The sequence below is a fragment of the Aythya fuligula genome, chromosome 1 (assembly GCF_009819795.1).
Source record: "Aythya fuligula isolate bAytFul2 chromosome 1, bAytFul2.pri, whole genome shotgun sequence".
Lineage (NCBI taxonomy): Eukaryota > Metazoa > Chordata > Aves > Anseriformes > Anatidae > Aythya > Aythya fuligula.
The window spans coordinates 90,131,939-90,156,027 of NC_045559.1; the positions used below are offsets into that span (position 1 = coordinate 90,131,939).

Genomic DNA, 24,089 nt, shown 5'->3' on the forward strand with positions numbered 1-24,089 from the left:
TGAATGCACACTTTTAAAAATGGAATACAATAAACCAGTGGCTATTATTTTTTTTCTGTTTTTCCTTTGCTGGCATCAAGGGGATGGACATCTAAAACCTGAAGTAAGAACTTGCAGGGAAAATGAAACATTTACAAAAGGAGCATGTGAAATTTACCCTTTTATCTCTTCTCATACGCCGCCTTTACTGCTTATGTTTATTTCTCACTTTCCAAAGAAAGGCAGTATTGTGGAACAAATTATGTTTTTAGAGCAATTTACAGTCTAATTAAACATTATGAAAAAAAAACAGACAAAGGAAGCCTAAAGAACAAGACACGGCTGCACAGCCAGGAACACAACAATGTGCCAGGTAATACAAGATGATCACAGAAAAGTATTGTGCACAGGTAACAAATTATCAGGTGAGAGATTTCACCAGAGGTTTTTTTCCACTATATGGTGTGCCTTTCCTGACTCTATTCTGCATGATCAATAGGACAGAGAAGCTCTGGGTGCTGGCTTTAATTCCATTTTGCTGAATTAAGCTGTTCAAATGCGTGCAAAGGACATACCTCAAATTAAAAGGTCATTGCTCAGAACCATACTCACATCAAACTCCGCACGCTCCAACACACCTGGATGCTCAGTAATCCATGATGGATCTGCTTGGGTAGGGTGTAGTATTTCTTTCACTGGGAAAATATAAGTACATAGGTTCAAAATGCTGCAGTAGCAGTGCAAAGAAACTGTTTTAGAACAATTTGTTTAGGCTGAAAAAACCTTCCTCATCTCAGATCTGTGAGACCTGTTCAGCAAGTTTGCCAGAAAGATTTTGTCTCTGGAAATACCCACAGATTACACACAAGTGCAGAGAAAAGATGGGAACAGGGGAGTGGGACGGCACTGCTCTACCAACTATGGTAGGATCTTTGAATATTCAACAATAAGCCAAGTATTTTTTTTGTGCTGCTCAAGGCCAAGGCAGAGGTGCTAAGCTAAAGTGCTGAAAGCAAACTGCATCACGTGAAACACATTTCCCCTTCTCTTCCTGTTAATTGCTGATAATATTACAGCACACCACAAACCAAAGGAAAAAAAAGAGACAAATCTAAGGGATTGACAATGGGATGCTACTGCTATTGACTTGACCTGGTTAAAATCAGAGCAAAACCAACTGCAACACCATCGTGTTTGTGATTTTTTTTAGTTATTCAGAGGGCAGATGAATCATAAGTAATACTCACCATTAATAAGTTGGAGAGAGTTTGGGTCTAAAATCAAGGAAGTGTTTTCAAGCAAGGCATTTTTCTGGAGAATTTCAGCAATATAATCTTGGAAATCGCTGATGGTGTAAACAACTGTTGGATTATCCTCTATGTCCATAAAGGAGTTGTCCTCCACCTTGTTGGAGTGAAGGTTAATCAGGTCCCAGGTGGCATTGCTGATGGCTTCTCCATCAAAAGTAACAGCATAGTGCACTTCCACCCCACTTTGGTTTCGCAAAGAGAGAAAACACACATGAGAGATGTAAGGCTTTCCATGGCAAATGCTATGATTTTTTTTTCCAAAAACCTGTGTCCCTACCCTTTCTTTAAAAATACAAATACATTGCTTTTAAGGATTCTAGGTAAAATTAATTAATTAAATTACTTTTCACACTTGTGTCTGCCTGCCTGTGCTTTCTCATGGAAAAGGTTACCAGAACACAACATCTGGCCTGGTCACAGCCCTGTATTTCTACTTCTGAAGGGCAGAAGGACTGCCAGGAGACCAAACTAATGGCTTTTTGCCTGTATTATCAGTAGACCCGCCAACATGCAGTGGTGTGAGTGATGCTTTTAAGGTCGTCATGCCCATGATGGGAATGGATCTGTGGTAAGAAAGGAGCCTGGGAAAAAAGGTTGTGTATAGTAGCAATACCGTAGCAAGCGGGAGCCCTGATCACTGTCACTGTGCAGTGTCCATCTGCTTGAAATAATGCCTCTAGCAGAACTCAAATAGTATTTCATACACCTTATAATTAGAAGCATTTATTCTAGTCTCATTTGATCATTAATTCTCTAACAAAGCTTCGTATCTATGTACAGCTTAGCTTCTTCATATTAAGTCTCCTCCGTTTGGTCCATGCTCTTCTCCAACCTATGTCTGGATGTCCTCTTCCACGTGACAGAGTTGGTAGCAACCAGATTTGCCGCACACTGGGCATAAGCACAAGGGAGTCTTAGAAAATAGAGCATACTTTGGCTGTACATGGGGCACAGCAAGAAATGAAGTAATCTATGAAGTGCTAGGAAAACGTGCTCCAAAGATGGGTTTCCTTCATTCCACAAAGCTGGACTAAAAGTAAAATTACCAAATCAGTGGCTCTGTTCAGAGAAGGCTCTAACGCCCCAGTGCTAGGTACAACAAAGACACAATCAGCAAGCACATGAACTAAAACCTGGAACCTGCTGGAGTTTTGCTGCTGGCCCTATTATTGAAATGAGCCCACTGCAGGCTCATCATGAGCACTGAGTGTCAGTAGAGGAAATGAAGAAGGACAGCAGTAGCAAAAAGGCACGGCAAAGATGCCATACAGCATGCTAGTCAGAAAGTAACATTTACATTTAACACAACTTTGCTGTCAGTTGCAGTTAATAATTGCTAAGTAATAACAATGACACCACCATCTGTCTGGAAAGGGCTATAACATCTGGTATTTGGGACATAACCTCTCCGAATTGCTGCACGCATCTTAGTCCGCAGAAGTGCAGAGTAACAGAGGTTGGCTGTCAGTCACAGTTGCTTGTGAACAGATTTGTTCAGAAACGTTCTAAAATTAAAACGCTCATTCTCTGTACAACTGTTTGTGGACACTGGCTAGGGCTTTACTGAGAAATATACAAAATAAAATAATACTTCCAGTAATTTAAAGGCCACAGATCTTTTTTGTTTGTTTGTGAAATTCTTCAAATAATATTGAAAGAGGAAAATTTAGGATGCTTAACTCGCATATATATGCCAAAAAAACAAGTCAAGACTGATGTCATCTTCTGCTAAGAAATGTTTGTAAAATTACTGCTAAGATGCACAGCAAATCCAGCCTTGAAGGAGCTTAAGCCAGTTGCCTTTGCTGGATAACTATGGTTTTCTTACTTATTTTAATTTATCTAATAATAATCATATCTATCCAACATTGTGCTGCTAATTAGAAAGACCTTGAGTCATCATTAAACAATTTTGTTTTCTTCACAGAAGAGGCTCCTATACACAAGCTAGCCCAGTAGCTGACTTGCGTTTAGGATGGCTTTCCTCAAGAAGTTTCTTATCAGCAGCATTTAAATGAGCAATATAAGTGTATTCATAACCAGAACAGATGAGTTACTTGCAGTTGCTGGTAGAACCCCCTCACATAGTATTTATGCTGGATAACTATCTCGCTGTGGAGCCAAAACCACAAATCCCCGAGACAGTCAGTGTCATCCAGCTAAGGCGCTTTTCCATCTGCTTTATAACAATGTGTATAAAAATGTCTTTACCTGTCCTCCTCAGGAGAGCTGAATACAAAAACAAAACACAACAGCAAAACCTGTTAAATCAACGTCACCAGTTCCTTAAAGTCCAGCTTTACCAAATTTGCTTTTATATTCTACAGGGCACACAAATTTCAAAATCCATACAGCAAAATGTTTATAAATTGCAAAGTCGATCTGCTGCATAACCAATTGTTCAGCTTTTACTGAACTGAAATACTTCCTATTGGTCACAAGGAACCAGCAGAGCAGAGCCACTGCACAGTACTGCAAGTAAGGCAGTTAAATTGCCATCAGTACCAAGAGAAACAAGGCTCACTAATTCTACCTGAAGGTCAGTTTACAAACACATTTTTTCTTCATGCGCAGCAGAGCACAGAAAGAATCTCTGGAATTTTCCAGGAATACCAACCTTTTATTTCACTTCTGAAATGAACGGAGGGCTCTCAAACGTATTAGACTGCAAATACTGAGAAGGAAGGTTTTGCTACCTCCCAGGCAGAGCTTCAGCAGAGTTTCCCCATGTCATTACCCCAGTTTGCTGTGGTTCTAGACAGAAGTCAAAGTAGAAACTGAAAAGCCAAACCTGCCTCTGGGCTACTGTGAGGGCTGAAGACAGTGTCATTCTGTTTTCCTTGCTGATGCAGGGATAACTTACATATCTATCAATCAGTCTTATCAGGCCAGGTAATTATTCTACTACAGTGGTCCACAACAAAGTGGAGTTTATCAGTCCATTTGGGCAATTAGCACGGGGAACATTCCTGCCTCGTTGTTTCAGGCATTTCATAATTTGATTTCTGTACCATCCTTTTTTGGTACTTCTGACAATGTTGCTGGAACAGTGCCCAACTGTATGGTTCCACACATAAAACCTTCCTCACTATAACTGCTTTGTTACCCGGAAGTATCCTGGCTCAAATTTATTGACTGGAATATTTTAAGAAATACAGCTTACAAAGTCCCAATAGAAAACATTATTTAGATTGACCCATGAAAAGCCTGACTGGATTTTGAAAGTCATATCCAGTCCATTCAAGTCCAGTCATAATTTGTGATCCACGTATACAAAAACTCACAGATCATGTTTGATACATAACACGCAGAATCTCCCCCTTTTCTTCTGAAATTAACATAAAATGCCATTTTGAAGTAGAAACTGATTTGAGGAAACTATTCCTTTAAGCAGTATTTATGAGACTGCAGAGAGTTAAAGTTTTCAGATCATTTATCAAACATTTATCAAACATTTATCACACCTTTGGTTTGAGCAAAAGGAGAAAAACCTTTACATACCTCAAATGCCAACCAAATTAACAACCAAATTAAGTCATCCCATTAAGAAGTTGCAAAGAGATGAAAATATATCATATTTTTCCCAACAGATTCCCATGTTCTTCCTTGTTTAATACTAGGACTGTCTAAAGTATTGAGGAAGTATCAGATAGTGATTTTCAGTTAGAAAACACCTCTTATAATTTTAGGTCAGAATCTTAAACTGAAGGCAAACGTGTCATGGGAGCTTCTCTGACGGGTGCCAGCAGCAGCCAACTACATTTATATGCATTTCTGTATTTCTATTTTGATTTCTGTACACATGAAGGTACCAGCCTGAAAGCACTTGTTCTTTGATTAACACATCCTGGAAATCCCTTGCACTGACATTCTTCCAGGTGTGGTGCTAGCACATCGCACCTTCAACAGGATAAGTTTCAACCACCACATATGCACCAGTATCTTTTTACCTGAATTCCAGGACACGGATGCTTTTGTATCCAGGTAGTCCTTCAAATACCTTCTGGATCTATTTTGAGGGGAAAAAAATATTAACACAAATTTCCTCCACCCTCCTCCTTAGAGTGAAAAAAGCAAGAAGATTTTTCATCATTTTCTAAAATTCTAAAAATGCATCTGAGCTGCTATTTCTGTTAGGAAAAATATGGTTAAATATTCTCTGTCTTTAGAGAAGAAGAGTTTTGATGACGTTTCATTATTGCAAAAGGAAAAGAGAAAATATGAAGCACAATATATAGCATTCCCCAAGAGGTGTATATAAATATTCATAGGGAAAATTAAAACAGAAAAATGCGGAGATCTGTACAACATCTGTGATGAGCAGATGATATTCTCTCTCTTATATATGCGGCATAAACCCCTTTTTTTTCCCCAAAGGTTTCCATTACTTCCCAAACTTCTTCAGATTAAAACAAATTCAGGAAAAATGCTTCAGACCTTAGCAACCTAAACAAGTGAAGCAGCAACAGCCACCTTAGGAACTGGGGCCTCAGACTCCTAAGATGCCCTAATCCATTACCTAGTGCAAAACACGGCCCATCTCCTCTGCCCTAAACATACAGAAGGTGCAGGAGTGACTGGCACTGCTACTCAGAAATGAAGACCGGGGGCAGCAGAATGGTGGTATGTCCAGGCCCAATTCAATACTCAACTGTGTTGACAAAAACAAGAAATAGAATACTGCAGGTTCATGCCAGTTTCGTATTTTTCCTCCCAAAAGATCCTTGCCAGTTGAGGATTATTTTTTACTCCTCAAATTCCCCTTCCCCTCTCCAGTCTCCCTATTTTTAAACCGTCTCTGGTGAGAGTTAAACAATTTGAGTGCTGCCGGCTGACTTTTTTTTTTTTGAAGAGCTTCTTTATCCAAGCAGAGAGAAAACCAGGCGAGGGATCAAAGGAGTGGAACATCCATGTGCCAGGTGGACTCCATCCCATCTGACATTTCTTCCACACACACACTCTATGGCATTGCTACTTGGCCACACAACTAGGAAAATTAAGATGTCTAGCCTATGCTAGCAACTTGTGACAGTTGTGGTGATGCTTTTTGGCTCCAGGGGTGAGTACATCTCTTTCCCATCTGGCCCAGGATCTGGCACAGGGTTAGCACCAGTTAAAGGGATTCAACAGAGAACCCCAACTAAATGGGATGAAGAAGGAAGCAAAGCTAGAAAAAAAGACGACCCTACCATTTGGCACCCTAGATGCTTCTCCCAAGAGAAAGGAAAGACAAACTTTCTGCCCCAAGAAAATTATGGTTGTAAGATTACCATGATAAATGAAAAGTAAAATAAAATAAATGAATGGGAACAGTAGGGAGAGGAAAGACATTAAAACATTCAATTTAATTCAGATCAAGTTAACTTGAAATGAAGATTTAATAAATCATGCATATATGCATATGTATAGATATGCTTTATATATATATATATATATATATATATATATATATATAAATATATATATATATATGTGCACACATACAATTTTTCTTTGAAGTTGGTGCCTAACAGTCTCAACCGTAGTTCATTCCCACTGACTCCAGTGGGATTAAAGGATGTGCTTAAGAATTTTTCTGAAGTTGGAGGGTTTTAAAATGTTCTCATAGGCACTGCTGATTCTGGACATAAATGATGATCGAGAATTGTCTTAGCAGCCTAGATTTCAAAGAGTATCTCCCTGCAGTACGCAGTGATTCTTTCAACGAAATGCTGCTCCTGAGTGGAAATCATGGACAAGTTCTGTTGTTTGTGACTTCCCCACCTGTCACCTACTCTGCACAGACAGATGCTCTTGCTTGAAGCTGGAGTCTCTTCTACAATCAGAAATCTGGATACTGTGTAACCACCAAGATTTCCTAAATCCCACTGAAGTGCTCAGCTCCTGCAGGAAACCCAAGCCATGCCCACATGAGCAGATGCTGACAGACCTGAATGCCTTCTGCCTGCCCTGCACACGATGCTGCACTGTACCTGACCTGCCAGAGCTGTCTTCCAGCACTGCCCCAGCTTAGGCTGATGGTTCTGAACTGCTGCTGATTCACGTCCTGCCTTTTGGGAGAGTGCAGGCAGCCTGGTTTGCAAAGACCTTCAAATAATCTTTTTCACTCCCCGGTTTCAAAGCAACAACATTATGGAAGAATTCAAAACTAAACAAGATGGAAAAGCTCTGAAAAAAACTCTAGGCAGACTGGTCACCAGAGAGATGTTAAATACATCTTAAAAATTAAAGAGTTTTAAGACCCAGAACTTTAAGAACTGACGGAGTTGCACCAAAAGACAAATGAGAAACTTGTCACTTCTTTGTGACTTTTAAACCTCTACTGCTGTAACGCTGATAGGGAGAAAGACTTAAAAGTTCTGCAAGGATGGTAAGGCCAAAGTTAGCCCTGGTAAAAGCAAGTCTTTAAAAGAACTAAATGAAGAGCAATTTTCTTTCATTTATTAATAACACCTGGCTTAGTTTCTTCTGCTAACATAAGGCAAAATAAATACGAGCAGAAAGGGGCAGGAGCAGGGGAAGTGCCTCAGAAAGGTCTCTTCCTTGAGTAAATATGCAGGAGCTTAGCATAATTTTCTCATCTCCCCAAAACCATATGTCTACCTCTGCAAAAACCGATAGCAGGCTATTTCATAAGAAACACAGTAAGAAAACTGGATTCGTTGGCAACTGGTATGTTGCACAGAGCCCCACTATCTCAAAAAGGCAGCATGTCAAACAAAAGAGGGTGTTCTCACAGTGAATATTTTCCAGCCTGCCTCAAGCAACAAAAGCCCTAAGCTGGTTCTGCAGAGCAGTCCTGGTACAGGTGCTACTATTGCTTTGCAGAGAGAGTAAAAAGAAAGAGACAAAGAGAGTAAAAAAATAAAGAGAGTAAAAAGAAAGAGGTAAGTCACCTGAGAAACAAATTGTTCAGAGAGCAGCTGACGCTTCACAGTGTCTGGGTCACTCAGCTCCTCGCTGTACTTTTCTCCAACGATCACAATGCTGAACTCAATCATCCGCTCAGTTACAGGCCTCATGAGATTCTCATCCTCCTTCTTTATCTCATTATTGATCTGGAAGAAAAGGAGAGAAGGGAGAAAACAAGAGGTGATTTAGTGACTTTTTCCCTCTGTTTTTTTTTTTTTTTTTTTCCTGAAGAAATAAATCCACTTTACTCACTGCAGACCAGATTCCTACCTAACCTGGATTTACTCCATGTAGAAAGCATCCCCAGATATATTTGCATGTAGAAATGGTCCTGTCAGCAATCAGCACACTCCATTACTCAGCCTGGGTCCAAACATCCTCTTTTACGCGGGCCAGGAACTTCTCCAGCCACTGCAGACCTGGAGTTTTCTCTGGCCCATGATGTGGCAAAAACCCTGAGCTTCCTCCATAAATGCTATAAGGACAGCAACACACTGGGGGATGACTGGTGGGCCAAACAGATGGCCTGATGAATTTTTTTAATGATGTGGGAACTGCCATCCAAAGCACAGCATGTTTCCTTGAGTCCCCAGCACACCTTTTGCCTTACGCTGGAATGGAGTGCTCAGGGAGCCTCAGGCACAGAGATGCCAACTAATGAGACAACCTGGTGAGCAAGACAATTTTATAGTATTCTCATGTTGCTGTTAGTGCTGTTCTCCCTTTGCACATCTAAGTGCAAGGTTATCTAGTTGAATGGAGTTACAAACAGAAAATCAGCTGGGTGGGACATTCGTCAGGCAATTTCAAGTGTGAATGTGGATACACCAACAGGTCACCTGAGCCTAATCAGCAGGGGGCTGACTTAACCAAAATGTACCTGTTTATCACAAGGTTCCTGTTTCCTGTCCCACTTGGAAGATGAACCTCTGCCAAGTTCTACATTCCACATGTCCAGGGTGTACAAACACCCTGGGATGTTCAGCTTTGGCAACTGCCACGGCTGCTGCGAGCAGCAGTGAATTCCAGTCCAATTTTCATCTAACTTCAGTCAGTGAGCAACACAGGAAGAGCATTTCCTGCTTAGTTCCCTGGCATTTTACAACCAGGATACTATATTTTTGTGGTGTACTGAAAGGCAAGAAAAAACAGATCTTGTTTCATGGCTTTATTCTAGAACAAAAATTTGGAATTTGCAATTTGAGAGGGAAGGCTGGTGTAAGTTAACAAGAATGTCTTTGGCTATTTACATGCAACTGTTGCTTTTTCCCTATTAAAAAAGGAAAAAAAATGAGCCAGCAAAACACACTTTTTCAGCAAAACTGCAGTCTGTATTATGTATGGAGCCTGAAATGGAGCTCCACAAAATTTAGCTGCCACCTGTGAGCAACTTGTATACCATTTAGGGCCCCTCCAATTTTATTTATTTATTTATTTACTTACTTACTTACTTAAGTAAAGTTTAAGTTTTACTTAAATTCTCTTCTTCCCCACACCCTTTTTTGACTAATCAACTTCGTTAAGAACCAGAATGATTGGCACCCTGCTTAAAGCTGGTTACTATTTGGCAAATATATAATCAGCTTGCATGTATCTGCTGCTCCTACATGACTGTTTGCAACTCCACGTAGTTTGAATCATTTATCAGTCCCTCAGAAACAAAAGTCCAGTCAACACGTGAGTGCAGAAGATGAGCTTTGCTCGCTCTTGGTCTTGTAACCTGCAGTGCATTTTGGCTGTTCGGAGCAATGATGAGGTGTGAGGTAACTGTAGAGAGTGAAAACACTGTAGGCAGCAGCAATCAAATTCTGGGTTCTTTCTGATTTACTGAGTGGTCTTACTCTCTGCTCAGGCAGTTCTGTTTCAAAAAAAAAAAATAATGGTGTACATGGGACCAAACCACTCGTTTGTGGTACATAAATATAAAATCAGACCCTGGACTTGAGTCAGAAGCTGTCTGCCTATTTCATACTCAGTGTTTATTCCTGGAATCACAATATCAGATCTCAGCAGTCAGCTGTGAAAGCTCTAGCAAAAAGCACAGAGTTTGGCCCAGCTTTGTTTCATGGCTGTGCTAGGTTACAGAACAGTGCACAGTTTAACTCAGTACCATAAATCAGCTTCTACTTATATGCAGCATGTGCAGTTTTGTAAGCTTATCACTAAATCCAGTGAGAGTTTCACACTTACATTAAAAAAAAAGTGCCAGCTGATGCATACTATTCGTTTGAAAAATTTTCTTCAGGGGGCATGTAGGCTGACAAATATCGCAGTTGGAATCTAGAGTTTGGGCTTAAGTTTTAATCCCGAGGAGCTGTCTCCTGGAAGCAAATACTTCCCTGGGACCTATTTGGTGGTCAGCACTTTTGAAAGCCAGCTCACTTTTACAGAGGCACTTCAAGTACTTGCTCTAGGCTTCCCTGTGTTAGAGTTTTGTTTTAGGTATCAAGGCGAGGGTGACTGTAAGACAATAAATAAAAATTCATCTATGTCAGCAGGGGAGAAGAAGCAGGGAATCAGAAGGAATCTTCCAGGCTATCCAAGCTACCTCTGCTGCCTTAGCAACTGTACCACTCGGACCCTTCTAACACTAGGGCAGCAATTTAAGGGGCATTGTGTTTCCATAGGAATAACAACAATTCACATTCTTCATGGAGCTTTCAAAAGCCCTAGACATTCACTGTCTAGTTCTACATCACTATCAAAATCTTCATTTGACAGCTCAGCTGATTTGCTCTCTCATTGAGGGGGAAGCTACACTGCAAAGCCACTGCAAATGAAAGAACACCTACCTAGGAAATTATTTAAAAGTTTCTAAGGCTCATGCCCTGCTTTTATGAAATCTTAATACAAGCACTCACAGTTGTGTCTGCGTCTTCAGTTTCAGGGATGGTACCACCTGCAGGACTCTCAATGGACACCTCATGAGGGGGAGGAACGTTGGCAGCTGCATCTGAGTTTGCAAGAGAGCAGTAGTATTATTTTTTTCTCATGTACACGTAGATACGCACGAGTTCAGCAAGTGTAAGCTGACAGTAACACTTGATTCCCATCATCATGACAGAAATACCACAGAAAACACCTGAAGAGCCTCAGAAAAAGCATCAAATATGCTAGTCAGAATCAAATGCTAATGTTCTAAGAGAATGTATTCTGGCGAACATGAAGTAAGTGCAGTAAAAACTGCACAGAAGTAATTTTTCAAGTAGCATTTTCAATTAATTTCATGACAAAATAACAGCAACATATAACCTGATCACCAGATCACAAACAGCATTATTTGGAGATGGAAGAATTCACAGCTCTCAAATCCACAAGCCATCAGGTTGGTCCATTTTCAAGTAATCAGTCTTGACATAATTTAGCTGAAAACTGACCTCTCAGCGTGGTAACATCAGCATCCGAAGCTGGAGTTGGAGTCCCACTCCTGTTAAATAAAAGTAAAACCAAAAATTGAAGTTGGACATTGTAAGATAGATCCATTCGTTTTTTATTTCCCTGTGATTCTGCTGTAACACCAAAAAAGCACATTGGCAGTAGAAGTTTCTCATGGTACTACTTTGCTGATAACTTCATAAAAATTAGGCTTTGCAGTATTTTAGCTTTCTTTTGCAACTCAGATACCGGGTCATGTGCATCTCTGGGGATGCAAACTTCCTTTCATTCCAAGTGACTCGGAGTCCCCTCCAAAAGTATACATTTGGCCTTCTAGTGGTTCTGTAAATGAAGTAAATGCAAAGACCACAGAGATACAGCAAAAAGATACCTGTAATGTTCTATAAACCCCCCAGTTTTAAAAGTACCCTACAGCGCCCCAAAACATCCTAGCTGTACTGAAATCACTGCAACAAGGTTGGGCCATCATGAGTTTTACCCTGCTCATTTGGAAAACTTCAAAAGCATCAGTTTCCAATTATTATTATCATCCAATTACTACATTCACACACATATAAAACAATGCCAGGCTAAATGTGAAAAAGAAAAACATTTCAAATAAAAATCAAATGTAGACTGTTAGCCTGAGGAAAAAACAACAGCTCTGACATGGCTCTAACAGTAAACCCAAGCTCCTTGGAGCCAATTCTGTGAGCCCTGAGTCAAGTTACCAGGAACAGGAGACACACACTGTCAGCAAGGAGTCTTTCCTGAATAAATTAAAAATGATTTTTAAGGTTTGTTATATTTTCAGTATATACTGCCCAATATGTGAGATAGGAAACTTCAGTGCTGCAGAGAAATCAAACGCTAAATTCAGAACTCCAAAAATCATCAAAGTTCACTGCACTGAGATATTTCTCCCATTTCTACAGGAACTCTTTCTGTTATTTGTGGACATACTCTACTATAAAATAAACATGGCAGCAAGTAGTCTTCACTGTAATGTATGCAAGTGCTTATATTAACAGAGCCGTGCTTTCCTAGCCTTGCCAGGTTTTTGATTCACATACTAGGTCTTGCTGTCTGCCTTCAAACAAAACTCAAACCAAAGTTGATGGGTATTTTGCCTTGTTCAGGATTTATAATGAGTCTCTGTAGAACTCCAAAAAACAAAGGGTTCCAGCACCAGCCAGACAAACAAGTTAGATACTGAGATAGATACCTGGACGTGAGCATATGACAAAACACATGACAGTGAATTCACGTCTCAAATTTTGTTTCACCCCCCGCCTCTCTCAGACATGCAACACTTAACAATAAACAGATTTAAGATCAATCTGGTTTATTTTTCTATTTAAACCAAGAAACTTTTCACCCATCCTTTCCCAGGAGGCATAGGCTAGTGTGCACATAATGACTACCAATGCCAAACGACAGCAAGTTCAGAGAAAATTAAACTGCCAGGGTGAAATCTACATAACAATGAGAAAATATTAATGAAAAATAAAATAAATAATCTCCAGGTGAACACAGCAGAAAATACTGATTCAAGAGTTTAAACAGTACCTTCATATATTTGCTTAAACAACAAAAGTCTACGAGCTCTATGCAGGCTTTGAAATGTCCAGTTATTTGTGTCTGCTTCCATCTCGTGGACACTGCTACCTGTTTTCAGCCAGGCACAAGGTAACTCCCTACCAATTCCTCAGGAACTCGTGGAGAGATTCTCACGAATGGTAAGGCAAATTTTACTAGAAAGCAAGCAGAATTCAGACAACATACTCTCTCTGCTGCTGCCATCACAGGTACAGTCACACGTAACTCATTCAGAAAACCTCAGTTGCTTTCTGCTAGCAACAAGTAATCAGTAAAAGGATTTACATTTTCTTAAGAATGCTGATTTAATTTTAGAGTTTCCTTATTTATTTATCATATTAGAACCAGATTCAAAACTGTTGCTTAATTTTCATTCGTCTGATGAAATATTTTCCAGTTCAACTCACTTAGCTCTGAAAGACACACCACTCTTACAAATTACAATAGCTTTTAGATTATGTAATATATAAGCTATACTAGTTTTATTTATTTTACAGCATCAGTAATTAAAGCATTTTAGTGTATTGTATTTAATGACGATACGTTCAGAAATAAATATGCCACTGCTTGTCAGAAGAGGTGAAACACTGGGAATTCACTTAACACAGACTCTTAATGTAACTAACGAAGGTTACAGAATAAAAACTCAACAAAAGCAAAGTGATGTGCAGTAAAATAATGCTGTGACAAGACTTGTGGTGGTCTGATCCACTGAAGGGCTCAAACTCACATAAGCACATCAGCTAAGGCTTTTATAAACCCCCTTTTCTTCAGAAACAGACAGACAGAAACCTGACTTGCTGTGGCAGATCTAATCATGTTCTGAGCTCGGCCTGAGGCTCACAGGACTCAATTCGGCTGCCCACATGTTGGTCAGTGCCTCGTACAATTCATGGGGCCTCCAGGTTCTCCTGACCTGTCCCAGAAGGCACAGATCCCACCATGTTATACCTGTCAGCTCTCTGCAATGCACGTGCTGTCTCAAAGAGACTTGAATGGCTGTTTAACCCAAGCGAGCACCTAACTTCATGCAGGGTTAGGCCTGGCTAAGGGCCAAATGCCCACTCAGCCATTTTCTCACTCCCCTTCCTCACCAAGACTGGGCGGGAAACCAAGATGAGAAAGCTCACGGGTTGAGACAAAAACAGGAAGACCATTTGCCAGTTGCCAATACAAGCAAAACTGACTTGGTTTGGGAAACTTAAGTCATCTTAATGCCAATTACAACAGAAATGGGTAGTGAGGAACAGACAGACATTAAAACAACACCTTTCCACAGGGAGGCACGGGATGGCCCCGGCCTTGCCTCACACAGGAGCACCACAGCCCCTCAGCGACCACCCGGTATAATTTCACCTGCTTATGTACCACAAGATCAATTTTAACAAAGTTGGTTTTTGAGTGAAACACCCTCAAAGTAAGCAAGAAAAAAACAGGGAGAATTCTGTGGTATAAATTACACTTCAGATAGAGGAACAGTTTGTAAATGGAAAAGCCTAAAAGAAATGTTCTAGAGTAGCGTACTACTTCCTGAGTAGATTACTGGTTTTAGACATATTATAACAAATTTTTCCTATTTTCAAAGGTCCCAGAGCACTCTCCCAGTCACTGACTTGAATGATACTTAGAGAAGCTCAACAGGAAAACTCAGCCTGCTCCAGTGCACCCAGCAGCAAAGCTCAGGCAGGTGAGCGTGTCGGTCAGCCACACCGACTTGTGCGCTGGGTTAGCCATGGGCTGGGAACCACCAACAAAGCTGGGCCATTCAGCAACTGTGAAAGTGACAAAAATCCAGGGAAGAATATGGCCTTTATCTTTTAGAGCGTAGCAAAGCCATCACCTAAAGCAGTAACAGGTCACATGCTTTGTCAGCACCAAAGAATACATTCTTACTGAGCTTTTAAATACAGGCCTCCAAAGCCCAGCCGTTTTTTGGCAAACTTCTGCCTCATAACAGGCTGAAAATTAAAAGCCAAAGACTTAAATAAAGCCCCACAAAACACTAATCAATCTAATCAAGCAAGACCAGTCAAGAACTGCATTTGGTCATGTTAACAGTTACCACTTTCACTGTTTTAAGTAACCCTGCTATAACCAGCCTCACTTTATGCACTAATTTGTTTTTTCTTTTTGCCTTCTACTTCCCCTTAGCATTTTAATGTTTCAAATTAATTAATCTCCTCAAAAACGGCACTAATACTACTTATCTCTTAGGAAGCCACTCAAAATACTTATCACAGCACACACACTGATCCCCAGGCTTTACTTTTGGTCATACTTTAAACAAGCAAGCCACACCAACTGAGGAACTATATTCCAGCAAAAGCTTATGGTGAATTTGAGAAAAATAGGTATGAAATGTAATTTCTATTGTCCTACCTGCATAAGTGTTGCTCTGGACCACCTTGGCTGAGCAGTAAGCAAAATACAAGCGTATATACATATAAGTATGGAGAGGCAGGAGAGAATATGCACAAGCAGATGTCTAACCAGCAAAATGCACAACACCACACTACATTTCGCTAGTTGGCAGAAATGACTAGTTTCAGATCACACAGGTGTGCTAGACACCTGGATCTAGGCAAATTTAGGACATTGCTTGTAAGGATCTCAAGTTGATTTGAAACAAATGGTGCTTATGGATAGCCCATACATTTCAGTACAGCAAACACAGCATGCAGATACAGCCTATATTGCCTCTTTTCAAATCCCCTTGCAAGAACTTTTGCATGACATCAGTCATGTCACAAAAAGACTCAGCAGTTTCCAAGTCCACCAAAGAAGAGTCTTGTTGACCCGCAAGCAATTGAAGAGCCTCAGAAAGTCCTTATATGCAGCCATGTCATGTTATTAAGGACAAGCACCACTCCGGACCTGTCAAATGGTGCATCAGCAATACCATTCTCCCTCATGAAAATTTTTTAAGTGTATTAGTTATGATCGTCTCTGCATTTTTCTCTATATTTTTCCTCCAGGCTTAACTATCACCTCAACTCCACTGCTGAAGGTACCATCTTCAGATCTATACTACAGGTTACAGATATTCATCAGCTTATTTAACAATTTGAAAGTCCTATGATTTGCTATGTCAAGCATTTAATTTTCTTAAACATTATTATTTCAATGCTTATATTGAAAAACCTTGCTCAAAGAAGGGAAAAAATAACTTCATGGTCTGATTTTCTTCTTTTTAAAACTTTTAATCGCAGGTCCTTGAACTAAGTAAGTATGCAGTTTCAGAAGTATTTTTATCTAAGTATAGAATGGAAGACTGAGCCTTGTATTTAGATTCCTTTTCTTTTAAATTCTACTTGCACTTATCTTAATTTTTATTTAGGTTGTTCTTTAATTTTTACCTCTTTTGTTTTTAACTAAAGCAGGACAAATCTTTCATATTGCTATCTGACAGTAGGGAGCACAAAAGAAAATACACAACTACAGAGAAGCAGCCTGGAAATCTTCACATAGGGTAAAGCTGTGCAGATGCTCAAAAATTTTTGAGACAAGCAATATTGTTGCCAAGTCCGAATGCAGGCAGAAAAGGAGTTCAAGTATGTTTCTACCCCACTGAAGGCAGTTGAAATGATTCCGGCATGAAAGACAAACACTTTTTCTTTCATGAAGCCCACTTAGAGGAAAAGGCTCAATACTTGAGTTGATATGCTATCAACCATTGCTGCTACTGCCAATGAAGTATGGATCCTAAATTTGAAATATGGATCCTATTTCAGATCAGACAACACAGACAGAAAGGAGGAGGTCTGGACATGATTTATCATGCCTAATTTCACTAAGTCCACAATCAGCAAGTACCCCTCAGAAACGACAAATGTTTCCATTTATTTCATTTTATTTGACATTAATAGCCACTTCTGAGGAACTGAAAAATAGCACATTATTACATTCAACCTTTCCAACTATCCCATACTCCTTGTATTTTCTTCCTTATGTTATTATTCATACAGCATTCACGAAACATCCTGACATAAAAGGTATGGTTTTCTACTGCAGCTTTTTTGTGCTACTCCTTTGCCTTCAGTTGATTCTCAAGATCCAGCTTTTGACTTTGCATGAATGAGACTGTCCTGACTGTCCTATTGTCACGGGGCATCCTCCAATATTATAACACAGCAAAATCCATTATGCAAAGTTACAGTGGCCTAATGAATAAAGAAATCATTAAAAGCCTTTTGCTGATGCAGTGCTCCCACATTTCCGACCTAGGCAAGACTCCATGATTTCCATTGGGCTGCTCTATACAAATCTAGATTGTGTCCCGTATGTTACTTTTCCTTTGAGGTTTTCTCCTCCCTGGTACTTAGTTTAATCTCTCAACTCCTTAAAAGGCCAGGCTAGCTGAGTGTTTAACCTACGTGGATGCAAGTGCAAGTCTTACAGGAACAAACTCCCATCCTGCTGTTACGTAATTGTCAGTAATGCCGGATTGTGAGTTATTCTGGGAAGTGAACCACGCGAGTACAAGACACCTTCCTGTAGGCTACACTGGAACTAGCTTAGCATTTAACTAGCTGAAACCAGCTTTTGACACCTAGACAGAGGCACAGCACTGACATCATGGTAGGATATTATGAGATATATTAAATTATTTAAGTCACAGCTTCAATTCTACAGCTGATGATAGCTTTCAGCACAGTTACACTTTGATCTAGAAAGGCAGTGTAGCTAAAATAAGTGATAGATATCAAGGCCCTGTCTTCAGTTCCAGATCAGCTCTAAATTAAGGAAATGAACCCAAAGTTCTTTTACAGAAAAAACATGGTCAAGGCTCATAAAAAGGAAACACTCTTTGTAGTCTTGTGTGCCTGACCTACGCTCTAGAAGAGAAAACAATCCTACTGCAAAAATTCCTATGTTCTTATCAGTGGGAAAACAGACTGAAATCTAGGTCCCCAAACTAGTACTTGTTTCTACACAGTAATTCAAAAAAAATTGAGTTCATCAGAGGACCTCTGTTATTCTTCCACTGTAGGCATCTTCTGGAAGCCCGTTGTCCCTGGCAATATACAAGCCTCATCCAAGCATTTCATCTAGATACTGAAAACTGGTGCTTTAGGGTAGGCCCTCCATCCCTTGAGACATGAGACCAGGTCAATTCCCCATTCTGACGGTGATGTCACAGCCAGGTTGTGAGACAGCCAGGTTCAATTTAATGTCCAGCCCTGCACACATCTGCAGGACCAGTCTCTCTGCACATGTAGGTCAGACCCCAGCCTCAATGAGATCTGCTGCAGAAAAGCCCATGGGCAGGTAGTTTATCACTGCATTGCCCAGGAAACAGCAGGACTGCACTCACATTTCTTCCTGTGCAGGAGGGACTTGAGGCTAGACTTCCCTCACCATGCATGACTGAGTGATCCTGGGTTGCAAACTTACTCTGATGTCTTACAGAAAAAAAAAAATAAAAAAAATTTAAATTTAAAATTAAAAAATCAAAATAATTCAAAATTTTCAGTATATTCTGATGTGTACTGGAAGGTCTAGCATATTTTTGCAGGAAGTAGTATGTTGGCTGGTGGTGATGCTCAGATGACTCCCTCACTCCTCTTGATGGAGAATACCTGAGGTATCTTCTACCCATGGCAGCCCATAATGGCTTTGTTTTTGCATGACCCTGGCTTACAAACTTGACATCTTAAACCTTATGGTGCAGAGGTGTCCAGAATGCTCTTAGAATTATATATATTTTATATAAAATATATATATATTATATAATATATTTTTATATATATATAAATATATATTATATATAATATACTGTATATATAAATATTACATAATATACATGTATATATATAATATATTTATGTAATATTTATATATATACACTATATTATACATATATATTTTTATATATATATATAATTATATATATATAATTATATATAAAACGTTGCCAAACTAAATTATACCAATTTCTTTCTGATGCTCCATTATCTGGAGTAAACCTACCTGTTTCTAACTCACTATTTCTGTCCTTTATCACTCTGTGCTATAGAAACTACCATATACAAGCACAAGTCAAACAAAAATTTTAACAGGAAAAAGATACAGCAAAACTTAAGTTTAAATTGGCAGTGATAACAAAGATCCCATCCTAAAGCTATGAGCAACCTGAAGGTATATATATTTGGATAAAAGCAGTATTTTTGAGGGAGAAGCAATATAGCTCCACAAGTAATTGATTTGGGTAAAATTGCCAATTGTTTGCTGGAGCCCCTTTAATGTCTGTCACAAGGCACTCGATGGATGGCTTTTACATGAGAGCAACATTAATCACTCCAACACACCTTTCAATCAAATGCTGGCCTTTTTGCATGGTTAGGATGTTTAGCCCAGTGCACGTAATGACTCTAGATATATTCGTGTTGACTAATTCATCTCATATAGCTCTACATTTACTAGTTTTCCTGAACAATCACAGTGAGGGATATAATGGCTTTTCAAATTCAATTTATTTTTTTTTTTCAAATTGAGGTAACTGCAACTCTGAATTCAGATTTACTGATAAATGAGATCTAGTTCCATTCACTTAAGGAGCCGGTCTAGAGAACAACTGACGCTAATGGGAAAGAAATCATCCCATTAAGTTTACAAGAACAAGATTTTTATTTTTGTTATTATCTCTTTGAGAAAAAAAGCATATACAAGTTTGGTCAATGTTACATTCTCAATGGAACAAGTTCTGTACAGATTTATACTACTCAATTGACCAGTGGGCTTAGGGGGGTCCTCATGTCAGAGGAAACTTCAGCTTAATAGGACAGAGAAAAAAATCTTTTAGGCATTGCCTTTGCCCTTACCATCTTATGTTATTAATTTTAATTTATAATATTGCGGTTAAAAAAAATCATTTTAAGAATAATTACTTTGGGATGTCAGATGTTTTTTTAAGAACTGTTAAGTGACTACCCTTTCCAGTAAATGAATTACTCATTTGTCATAGCTTCACAGGGTCTGTAAAGCAGGGAACTGAAGCTGCTTATTTTTCAGACAAGTTCAGCACTAGGTTGTTTGGGTTTGAGTTGCTCTAAAAATAACCGGTTAGATTAAGTTCTGAGAATGGAGTAATAATAGTTTGAACTGGTTTGCCTTCCAGTTCAAAAAGACAAAAATAACAGTTCAAGTTCAGGTTTGCTTTGGTAAAAACAAGTCAAAATTCAGACTAGTTTTCCTTTTTATTCCCTTCTTAAAAATGTGAGAAGCCCACACAGACAACTTCCTTGTGTTTTTAGAGCACCTCTTTCAAACGTTTTCTGAAAAAGCATTTCAGAAACATTCCCTTTTTTCTTGCTTTTTGTAGCAGTGACAAGGTCTACCTTTACAAAAGGTTCACAAGATAACCAGAACACTAACACAATTACTGGGGACACATCTCTTTCCTGAAATAGATTTTCCCCACTAAACCTCTTCAGGTAAATAGCCTGCACACGCGCCTGACTGCCAACAAGGTGATGACATACTTAAGCAAAAGTACAAGCCCCAGATTGACTGAGTTATTTTCAGCACATCAAGCTTGCTAGGATAGCCTGTGAGAAGTTAACATACATGACAGGATTCCTCCAACATACTGAATACTTTTCTATAAGCCCTTTTGCACAGAGGTGAATTTTGTTCATCTTCAGTTCGTTAATCAACTCCAGCTGCAGCAAGAACTGGAGAAAGGACTGACCAAGAGGCTATTTAAAAAGGGAGAATGACTTACCCACAAGACCAATCATTGCAGGAGCTGACAAGAAAGAAAAAAAATAAAAAAGAGAAAGGGGTTACAAAATGTCACAATCAACTCTGCTATTATCTCCAAACAGAATAAAACGCAAAACAAATGTAGATACTCACCCAGCCATTGCTTCCTTTGTATAGGACAGTTTCTGGAAAACAAAGAAACAGACCCTTATTACATTTGAGAATCAAAAAGTGGAAGGAAGAAGTCAAATACAGTTTCTTTCCTCCTCTATGATGTAAGAATGTTTTTTTCTTTGTTTTATATTCATTTGCTAGGTTCAAAATTTATTAATGAAGCTTTTGCTGAAAATATAATGCATTTCCAAGATACAACTGAAACACAGCAACAGACGCTGTAAAGAGCTTTAGGTTTGTCAGAAGATGCACTACATTTCTACATTTTCCTGCAGAAACAATGTTCTCTCAACCCCATGGAGGCTAGGAATGAAAACTTTTTCAGTGAGAGCTCTTAAGAAATACATTATTTCTGCTACTCATCTATTGATTTAAAACCATCTTTTTCTAAGTACAGTTACAGCTTAAATTAATGTAGTAGGATTAATCTGAACACTTTGGTGAGGATTATACAAGTGACAGGGGTGACATTTTTTCATAAATTGATGTATAAAGGCTAAGGCAGGGCTACACAGTTGACAATTTTTCACCAAAATCCTCATAGCAGTGGTGAAATTGATTCCAGAAAGAGGTCACAGGAGTTTCTGTGGGGTCCCCACAAGAAGTGGAGGAGATCCTGAGCATTCTGCAGTGTAGAGTGCTGCTGAGGAACAATGCTGTGTCCTAACGCTGTAACGATGTAAACAAAACATAAAATACTTACATGAGCGTTGTCCACACAGAATTTGTGTTTCTCACTGCTTTCTGGGGAAAATGGATTGTTTGGTGATTTATTGGGCTGGCTTTCTTTACACAATCAATGCAGGGCTAGTAAATCTACTGGAGTTTTGATATTTTCAAGGAATATGCATGGTGCCTGCATTCAGCTTCAGTGCACTGGGATATGCAAGGAAAAGAGAGACTGATTCCCTCTCTCCAAGCTTTTGGAAATGTATACACAAGAAGCAAGTTTTTTAGTAAAAGGTATTTGTTCATTAAAAAATGCAGTTCTTAAGTGCTACTAAAACCAAACCCAGTTATTAGGGTCCCCCATTTTTTTAATACCAACAGGTAGTCTGTACTCAATGGCTGTGCTCCATAGGCCACAAAGGCCACTGACAGCAGAGGTCAGTATAACCCTGATCATTTTGTCATTTTGTAGAACAAGGAGACTCCCCAGCAAGGGGTATAATTGGCCAAAACTCTGTTGTGGGGTTGCCTGAGGAACTGGTGGCACCCAGCTTTCTCAAGCCCAGGTCGCAGGACCTACCCAGTACATCCTGCTATTGCAAAATCTTCTATCTGATAAATTGTAAGAAGAACTGACCAAACCTGAAATGCCTCATTATTATTTTATAACAAACATAACACATTTTGTCTCCGCATCTATATTAAAAAAAAAAAGCATCAAATTCTTCAGTCCTCACCCAGTTTTGTAGTATACTAGGAAAGCCTAATACTGCATGAATCGAATTACAGCCTCTTCATGTGGCTGGATTATCCCTTAATTCACCTCATTCAGGACAGAATATTCACTCCATGGCAAATCACCTCTTTTGTGAAATAAAGTAACTTTGATGGATTACATGCTTTAAATGACTAAATGACCTGTCTTCTCGTCATTCTTGCTCAGACAAAATCTCCCATTGGACTTAACAACAGCTTTGTTTGAGAAATAAAGGTAAAGATTGTCACCCTTTGATTTGCTTCCTACCTGTGCTGTGCAGCTTTATGAAAACAACAAAAAAAACGCACGAACTGTAAGTTAGAGATGAGTTGATCAATGAAATATCAGGCATCCATTAGAATCCATATGCCACTACAAAACTTCTAGAGAGTTTATCATCTTGCAAATTATGTCACAGGTAAAATCTCATGGTTTACTGTAAGTTAAAAAAAATATATATTATTTCAATACTCACTCTGAAACATAAGACTTTTTGTATAACATTAAATGTATGTGTTTTTTTTTGTTGGTGGTGGTGTGTTTTTTTGTTTTGTTTTGTTTTCAGCTGGAAATGTGCAAATGAAAACGAAGCATCCCCTGTGGCTAAACTAGCACAGTCTGCAACACGTTGTAGTGATTGCCTTCCTCTCCCTTAAATCTCTAATTTGCATTCCAGTCTGGGGTGAGGGCAAGCACTGATACACTTGAGTTTTAAGGCAAATAGGCACCTTTTCCCTCTAATTAGAATCCAAGAGCTCCAGAGTTCTAGTTTGGGCTTGGTTTCTCACTTAGTACAGAAGAGCCTTTGCCAAATTACCTCGCCTCTCTGACTCAGTTCCATCATCTGCAAGATGAAGTTACAAACATGCTCCTACCTACCGCAAAAGGATCTGCAGGGATTAATTAACATCTCTACCCTTCGAGTACTTGAAGTCATCTATAAATAGTTCCACATAGCAGCGGTAGCCACACCACAGCTTGAAGGCTTGGCTTTTACTCAGTGAAGCTGCCTCTGGCAGATGCTTTGCATAAAATCAGTTCTCCTGAGACACTTGTAACATAATCATACGTGTACCAATTCTTCTAAAGCTGGGAGCTGAGTTTTGTGTCAGTTGCACTCGTGCTTACCCTTCTCAACACATTGCAGTTAGTTTTATTTAACGCAAAACTATCACAAAATTATTTAGAGTCCCTAGCATTAAATACAGACTAGCATAAACTCGCATGCAGTACTGACCATATGGATGAGCTTCTCTTATGAACCTGCAGAAAAGCAGCTGTATCAGATACTCTTGCCTGATCCTAAGAGGCAAACCTTATGCACAGGAGATAAGATATCTTTCTTGGAGGCAATTCCAGGCAGGAGAAAAGGGTGGAGGAAATGTCAAGGAGATCTTTGATAATCTCATATTAGTTTAATCCCATCTATGCAGGACTGTAGCAAGCATGTTTGATTTAACCCACCTGTTCACATCATTTGCCTTAGGAACGTCATACCAAGAAATGATTCTTTGCCTGCCCTGGTCCTCCCCACAGTGTGCTGCAGAATCGTGCTCTCACAGAGGCAAGGCCAAGGCATTAGTTGGGGATTCAAGGAGGTAGATAAAGTC

General features: G+C 39.3%; 1 protein-coding gene across 1 annotated transcript in view; it reads right to left on the reverse strand.

The window, feature by feature from the left end:
- Window positions 1-24,089, reverse strand: part of IMPG2 (interphotoreceptor matrix proteoglycan 2) — a 55,068-nt gene that overhangs the window by 12,787 nt on the left and 18,192 nt on the right. Inside the window, exons 4-12 of the mRNA XM_032208020.1 lie at window positions 21,033-21,064; window positions 20,899-20,922; window positions 11,579-11,625; window positions 11,063-11,154; window positions 8,186-8,347; window positions 5,240-5,298; window positions 3,501-3,518; window positions 1,227-1,471; window positions 592-674 (exon numbers count right to left, since the gene is read on the reverse strand). Coding sequence (XP_032063911.1) covers window positions 592-674; window positions 1,227-1,471; window positions 3,501-3,518; window positions 5,240-5,298; window positions 8,186-8,347; window positions 11,063-11,154; window positions 11,579-11,625; window positions 20,899-20,922; window positions 21,033-21,064 — 762 coding nt within the window. The remainder of the gene's footprint in view (window positions 1-591; window positions 675-1,226; window positions 1,472-3,500; window positions 3,519-5,239; window positions 5,299-8,185; window positions 8,348-11,062; window positions 11,155-11,578; window positions 11,626-20,898; window positions 20,923-21,032; window positions 21,065-24,089) is intronic.